The sequence below is a fragment of the Nilaparvata lugens genome, chromosome 3, assembly GCF_014356525.2.
Source record: "Nilaparvata lugens isolate BPH chromosome 3, ASM1435652v1, whole genome shotgun sequence".
Lineage (NCBI taxonomy): Eukaryota > Metazoa > Arthropoda > Insecta > Hemiptera > Delphacidae > Nilaparvata > Nilaparvata lugens.
The window spans coordinates 14,184,339-14,192,666 of NC_052506.1; the positions used below are offsets into that span (position 1 = coordinate 14,184,339).

Genomic DNA, 8,328 nt, shown 5'->3' on the forward strand with positions numbered 1-8,328 from the left:
TGTGTGTGTGTGACGACCCTATTATTGACAAAAGGCATTGCATTCTGAAATTATAATGATAATTCAAACTGTACAGTTATTGGTGCATTTTTTTAACACTCAAAGAGATATTTTTAGTGATGCAGAACGACTCAACACAATTTTCTCCCTCATCGGTCAATATTTTTAAATTATTCCATATTAATAGTTTTTGCTACTCCTACCTAGAATATAGGTAGGCTACTATGATAGCTTCAATTCATTTTCAGTTCAATATAATTCAAGAAGATTTCATCGGAAATATTTGAAAAGTAATATGACTATACTATACCAATATGAAACTCTCCTCAAATTGAACAAGAATTTTTTTTTTAAATATAGAGTTGCATAATATTTGAAAAAAATGTAATTGATTGTAGAAGCTGGGAGAACGTGAATTAAAAGTAGAGCGTTTTGATTCAATATGTATTTTATTTTATAAATTTTGCTTATTTTTCGATATAACTGTAATAATTATTTACAAAATAAACATCGCTCGATAACAAATTGGCAAGTAAGATATTTACATGAATACATAACACATTAAAATCAATAATATTACATAAATGGGCAGCAGTGGTCACTATACACGTGTACACACCGTATTAATAACAATAAAACCGACTAGGTAAAAAACACCTATAATATTATAATACTTATTATTTTGAAAATGAGATATATCTTTGGCTGGTCTCGAATTAGCTAAGTAGAGAGTATTCTGAAATCCGGATGTAATAAATATGAGAGATTACACACAGTTCGATGTATTGACCAAAACCAATTATTGGAATAATAATAGAACGACAATCAATTTTCTCGTCAGTAACTCAGTAAGTTAGTGTGAATTCGTTTAGTAATTTGAGTTGGAATTCAGATTTTAAGAATACTGATTTCTTTGGAAATTGTAGAGTCAATAAAAAATAAGTTCATGAAATTAAGAAAAATTATCGCCTCAAAAATAAAAAAGTCAGTCTAATTTTCAATACAATTTGCTCATAAATAGGGAAGTCTGAATGCTATATAATGATTAAATGAGATCACTTTCACCCAATTAATTAACCAATGACTCATACGATTCCATTGAGTTCAATTGTAGATATCATCCTATGAGCTAGGCTAGGGGGTTTGACACTGAGTCAAGTTGAACCTAGGACTATCTAAACCAAAATAATATTAATTATAAGTACATACAAAATTAACGTAGCATCATTGTAAGATACTGAGAATGGGTATGTATTTTGAAACACATTGATATTATCATGGCACATTGAATTCGGATAAAAAGAACGATTTCACTGAGTACACCACTAATTATATAGTATTATAACATAATTTGCGGTATATTCTAAGTATTCAGATAACAGTATGTTGCAATGTATAGGTAAGTCACATAAGCACAAATTCGTTGCACACAAGTTATTATAGAAGCTTCAATTCAAAATCACAATTAACCACAGAATAATCGTTGAAAAACGAGCATGGTAGGCTCCACAAGCCAGCATTGATAAAGCAGGCAAATTGAAAAATATCATTAAGATGTCAGTTTCACCGAAATTAATATTTATAATATTTGACTATGGATAGTGAACATATCTGATACCATCAATTTAATTATGGCAGTATAAAACACAAGAGGGTAGCTCTTGGAAACTAATGTAGTATTTCAATGTTCTTGGAATTTACCTTTTTGAAGAATCACTTGGAGGTTTGAATCAGCGCACTTTATCAAACCAAGAAGGTTTATAATGAAAACATGCTACTGGTGATCCTATAGTGATTTTGATTATAGGTTTTAGCTGTACAGGGAACACTATTGAACATGTGATGCATTTTCAGTATTGTGGCTGGCTTGTTGAAGCAACCATTCAGGCTCAATGATTGGAAAGTTGCACCAGATCGTCGTTAATTATGTAAAATATATCACGATTGTCACTATGTAATAGGTGAAGGTGGTGCACGCCTTACCTTGGTCGTAGGTCAGTCTTTAACGATAGAAACTAAGCGCTGCGTTCGGGTCAGTAGATGACGGAGACGGGCCTCCTGAGCTGGTCGAGGTCGGACTGGTGAGGGCCGTCACCGGGGCTGGGGGGGCTCTGCTGGCCGGAGCCGCCGAACAGGAAGTGCGGGGGCGGCGGCTGGAAGAGGGCGGACAGTGGCGGTGGAGGCGGCTGGAAGGTCTTGGGGGTGGAGGTCGGGTACAGCGACGAGTAGAACGAGCTGACCACTGCGGCCGCCGCCGATGAGGTCTTCGGTGACTCGTGCGGTTGTTGGTGGCCAGGTTGTTGCTGATGTTGTTGTTGTTGCTGTTGTTGCTGGTGATGCTGCACCTGGGACTGGACCAGCTTGGATAGGTGCACGGCGTCGAATGCCGAACCGAAGTAGGGCGGCAGAGGCGGGTAGTCGAGTGGATGGTGGTTGGAGGGTGCCGCGAAGTACGGAGGCAGCGGGAAGCTGGGGAATGCGGCCTGGGCAGCAGCCGACCCGTGGCCGACCGGAGAGGAGGCCTTCGGACCGCCACCGGCTGACTTGGGCTTCCTGCGAGGTCTGTACTTGTAGTCGGGATGCTCCTTCATGTGCATCGCTCGCAGTCGCTTGGCCTCGTCGATGAACGGCCTCTTCTCCATCTCGGTGAGCAGCTTCCACTCGGCACCCAGTCGCTTCGATATTTCCGAGTTGTGCATTTTGGGGTTATCCAGGGCGATCTTGCGGCGCTGAATGCGCGACCACACCATGAACGCGTTCATCGGCCGCTTGATGTGCTGCTCGCCAGCGTGGGCTGACTCCATTCCGGGGAAGCCGAAGTGCGGTCCGGCCATGACAAGAGTGTGACGGTGACTGAGGAGGCAACTGAGCTTGTACCCGAGCGAGGGGCGTTGGGGCCTCTCGACCAGGGGGCGGGGCCTACTGCAACCAACCGACTGCTGCGCCGCCCCGTTCCAGGTACTCAATCCCGACCCCTCTCTCTATCCATTCACTATCATAAATCAGGCTCACTCGCTCCTACCTTCTCTCTCACCCGTAACGAGTTTATTATACGGATTATAGTGCGTATGTTTACCGTCTCTTCTTCAACCAACCCTTAACTTGAGAAGCTCTAGCCTCTTGTCTCCTTGCACATGTAGTACACGGGCACTAAGTGCGACAACGATCATCCCAACAAAACAAAAATTAAATCGTTCTTTAAGCTAAGACCTGAGCTTGATATATATCACCTCGTGTAAAACGAGAATAACTTATTCTGAGCACGCATATCTTTGCGTGATGACTTCTTAATATCTAAATCAACCACAACTCTACACCATGTTTACCTAGGGAAAAATTGCTCCTCCTTAGAACAATACAAGTGAATTCAGTAGGCAATAAAGCATGAATAAATGAACATTATTCTTTATTTACTGCATAATTATTATAGTTGATTGAAAAGACTTGAGATTATTACAACCACTTATAATTATTGATCATTTCTGATAGAGTAGTTTCTTCTCTTTAAAATCCACAATGATTTCTCACCTTCAAATGATAGCCTCAAAAATATAAATGATATTCTGTCATCTATTGAAGCAAGCTTTGTTAATATTAGAAGTCAAGAAGCAAGGCATGTTTCAATATTATGATACAAATTTTTATTATAACATTCATAATAGATTTTCTTTTTACCAATAGTGATTTCATAATTCAATTCATGCGGTTGGTTAAGAAGTGGAATATTTCCATCTTCTGTTTATTAATTAATTTATTAATGTCAATAAATAGAAAAAAAATTTTTTAAATTGTTCATTCATTCAAGTACTATTCGACCTCGATTCAACATTTCAACTGACAAAACTCAAATAATTATTTTATAACTCTTTTGTTGTGATAAAAAAAGATAGGACATAGACTAGTTTGGGGAGACTATAAAGTCCCATTCTTCAATACCAAAACAAGATTGGTGCGTAATAAACCTCCTTTCTGTTTGACTGATGAAGATTGAATCATTCCTGATATCTTGGTCCATGGTATGCTTAATGACCCATCAAGATATAATTGTATCATATATACTAGTAGTTCTGTGAACAGTAGACCTCACGCTGTATTCTCATCCACAAGTACCTGATTGAAACTATAGACCTTATGGAAATACAGCAATAGACTGGCTTCTCCACACATCTGTGTAATCACTTGTCAGCTGATTTATGATGAATAATTCTATAGTCTGATTTTTACTCTAATATTGGCGTAAGAAGGAGGCTACTTTTCCCTTCTATATTATACTTGAAATGCAAAATTTCAAAAACCTTTTATACACGTTGACGCACAATTAAAAAAGGATCACACCTGTCAAATTTCATGAAAATCTATTACCGCGTTTCGCCGTAAATGCGCAACATATAAACATTCAAACATTCAAACATTCAAACATTCAAACATTCAAACATTCAAACATTCAAACATTCAAACATTCAAACATTCAAACATTCAAACATTCAAACATTCAAACATTCAAACATTCAAACATTCAAACATTCAAACATTCAAACATTCAAACATTCAAACATTCAAACATTCAAACATACAAACATTCAAACATTCAAACATTCAAACATTCAAACATTCAAAAACTCAAACATTCAAACATTCAAACATTCAAACATTCAAACATTAAAAGAAATTCCAAACCGTCGACTTGAATCTTAGACCTCACTGCGCTCGGTCAATAATTTAATTTCAAGAAGTAATTGAAAAAAGAGTTACCACAATAACTGAATCTGTATGACCCCAGTTTGGAAAGTTGGAGTCGTATAGGCAACCCGCTTAACGCGTTCTAATTACAGTACAGTAGTTTGATTTTGCATTATTTATAGTTAAAAACGTTAGGCATGGGAATGCAACTCTCCGAACCATATGCCTAGCTCTATTTGTCGAGTAGTCTGAGTTTATGACTGATAGTGACTGGCTTAGCAACTTTAGCCTGCTATTGCTGTTCTGGTCATGGGTTCGAATCCCTTTCGAGGCGTTGTTTTTTTTTTTTAATTTTATCCCGTTACTCACTACAAGTACAAAGTATTACTTAATACTTCCGTACTTGTGTACTCTTAATACTTTGCGTATTATCTTGCAGCCATCCCAATCAGCTGTTGACATTGTTGGCGTGTATTTTGAATGCGAATTTTGTTCTATCTATATTTTTCTGATATTCAAATGAATAGAAATGAGAACTCATTGAATTATACATTTTGAATATTATTAATTCATTATTTCAAATAATATTTTTTCATTCATAAATTGATTGGTTGAGAAATTATTTAGAAATTAAGATTCACTCAAAATCATTCAAATTGATTGGATTAATTAAATTTTTAATTCGAATAAATTATCGATTATTAATTTTCAATTGGATTATCAAGTTTAAAATAAAATTAAAGTTGTTATTGATAACAAAATTATAAAGATAAAACATTTAATGGATTTCAGCCATCATTTTACCCATAATAAACCACTTCTCATACTCAATGGTAACTGTAGGAAAAATTCAAAGTGAAATACGTGAGCAAAGTTCCTCTGCTGCACTCAAGAAACCATTCCGCCCTCGCCTACGACTCGTGCGTAAACGTTTCTTTCGGTGCAGCAAACTGTCACTTTGCGCACTAGTTGCACAAATAACTATTTTAAAATCAAAATTTCTACAATTTAAACTATTGAGCGTCCTGCCAGACCCGAAGGTATTTCGGCGGGTGTCCAGTTACAAGAAAAAAGTTACAAACGTTAAATAAACTTAGACAAAATAAATAGAACATTTCAAAGATTTATTTTATCATTTCTGAATTAATTATATTTAGCTTATTATTATTTTATTTCATTCGATTATAAAGTGTAGAAACAAAAGTAACGAAATTCCAAAAGTTAAAATTCAGAAAGAAAATCTAATTTTTTTAAATGTTTTTTTCTGAATTTTGTTAAGCATTCTATGAAGGAGGTCAATGGATTTTGTTTTCATTTGATATACACATTTATTTTCACAAGTATCTTTCAAAGATAGAAAATGTTCAAATTTGAAAATACTATAAAAAACATGCAAGTATAATAGAATACATAAATTATAATTCATCAGGAAGATCTCAAATCCATGGAGTGCACGGAAGGTAAGAAAGGTAAGGTATATGATGGAAATTTAATATTACAAAATGGAAAAGGGAGAAATCATTACGAGTCGAAGTTCAGACATAAAAGTTTACAACTGTAAAACAATGCTTACTATGGTTTTCCATTTTTTCTATTGCAAAATTTTTTATTATTATTTCCAATTTAATAAAATACTGTACACAAAACAAGACAAAACAAAATTACAGCGAATTACGAAAGAAATAAAACACAATAAAATGTTACAAAAATAAAAAACCAGTAATGAAAATACATAAATATTTACATAATGAAAAGAGTTACTACTTTAGATATTCGCAATAAATGCTAAAGAAATAAAATAGTCATAGATGACAAGACTTCTTTCCACCACTATGGGGTGGAATTTAGAAATTACCAGCTATGAATTGAAAACCTCCACCACTGTTCTCTCAAGGTGAATGATTTCAATATTGTTTGTGGCATCTATATCATCTCCATTCCTAGAATTTGATTCCATTGATTGTGAATTGAGTGTAAGTGAGAAGACCGGCGGCGTTTGTGCTGTCACTTCAACCGGTTCCATCATTATGATAAAGTTCAATCAGGAGCATGGGGTGTTTTGCTCGGAATCTCTTCTATATTCGGCAGCTATTCTGTATTTGTTTGTTCGGCTGAACATTGTCGACGGAAAGCTGTGAGACAATGGATGAACTTCTCCAAGACAGCTAGCGTTGTGCATGAATGTACTCTGCTTCAATCATCGACTCTTCACTTGGGCGCTCTTCCACTTTCGCATTCGACGCGCGAGCGTTCTTATTCGCATCGCGGCACTCATACACGCACACATAGTCACGTCACAGAGCAAGCAGTTTAGAGCATAATGAAGAAGAGAATTGAAGAGGTGGAAGCAGATAATAGTCTCAATTACCGGAAGCTGGTGAGGAGTGATAGTGAGAGTGAAGGCGAGGTAATTAACACTCGAGATATGCGTTGTTGGAAGGTGGGGGAAAGGGGTGAAGCGGCATTTGTTGGGCCCGATTTGAGGGGAAGAGAGGGGGAAGAAGTTAAGAGACGAGAATTTCATAACGAGTAATTTGGGTTTTGCAGATGACTGCCGCTTTTAAGACAAAATGTATAGTAATTTCTTCTATAGCGATCCTAGTGACGACGCAAATAATGAAGATGCTTTCGGGGTGGGTGCGGGGAAGGCGCGCATTGTTCCGACATGAGCAAAACATTGTCGACGAAAGAAAAGGAGAATCGCTCTTGGTAGGAGAAGCGCAAGCTCAATGAAGTCCCTTACAAAACCAAGTACAATGGAAGCAAAGGCTGCACATAAAGGGGAGGCGTCTACATTCTGTTCTCTGCTAGAAGCAGTACAACTCCAGTTCGACGCCCGCACCCCGCACCACCAACTCAAATCTGCCAAACAGCCGAATGAAGGCAAGAGATTCTCGGAACAATAATCGCAGTAATCATATGTAAGGTGGAGACGACAATGATTCTCATCCCTCTTTCTTCTCACCCAACATCACTCCTTTTCACCAAATGAAATTCTACTGCATTGTCACCAATGAAATATGGCTCACTTCTAAATATTCCCTTTTATTCCAGTATTTCACTCGGGGCTTTATTGAATCAAATTTCGCCAAACCAGTCAACCGGCCTAACCAATAAAAGCTGTCTGCTGTTCGGTCTGTATTATTCTTGGTCTCCAACAGGTACCGCTGTTCTGTGTTTTGGATTGGAAGAATGCAAACGATGAATGATTAACTGTTGAGTATAGTGGGTGCAAACTGAAATTGAAATCGTATTTGAAGCTCTTCTATTCTATTCTACATCAGAGTGTCCGACAAGTAACGCACCATAGAGATTACCCTTTCTAGAACATTGTTTACTGACAACATATTTCGGCTATATTATAAAACAAAAATATAGTTGTGAGTAAACAATTCTAAAGGGTATATAGATTTCTACTTTTATTTATATTCAAGAGGAGCTCTAACGGAAAAAAGAAGATTTCACACTTTTATGCATTGATTATTTTGGAAACAATACCTATTCTACAAAAACTATGTCTTTCACAACGTTCAATATGGCTTCTTTCAGAGTCGCAAGATCTTGGAAACGATATGTTTGCCTCTAATCCAGGTGTAATGAAATGTTATTTTCTCATCATATTTGAAATATGTATTGACTTGAAGAAAA

At 36.7% G+C, this 8,328-nt stretch overlaps 1 protein-coding gene across 1 annotated transcript; it reads right to left on the reverse strand.

Annotated features, from left to right (window-relative positions):
- Positions 1-430: 430 nt before the first annotated feature.
- Positions 431-2,867, reverse strand: LOC120350720 (SOX domain-containing protein dichaete-like). Its single transcript, XM_039425448.1, has one exon. It carries the CDS (start codon positions 2,832-2,834, stop codon positions 2,034-2,036), a length of 801 nt encoding a protein of 266 aa, XP_039281382.1. The 5' UTR covers positions 2,835-2,867; the 3' UTR covers positions 431-2,033.
- Positions 2,868-8,328: the final 5,461 nt, after the last annotated feature.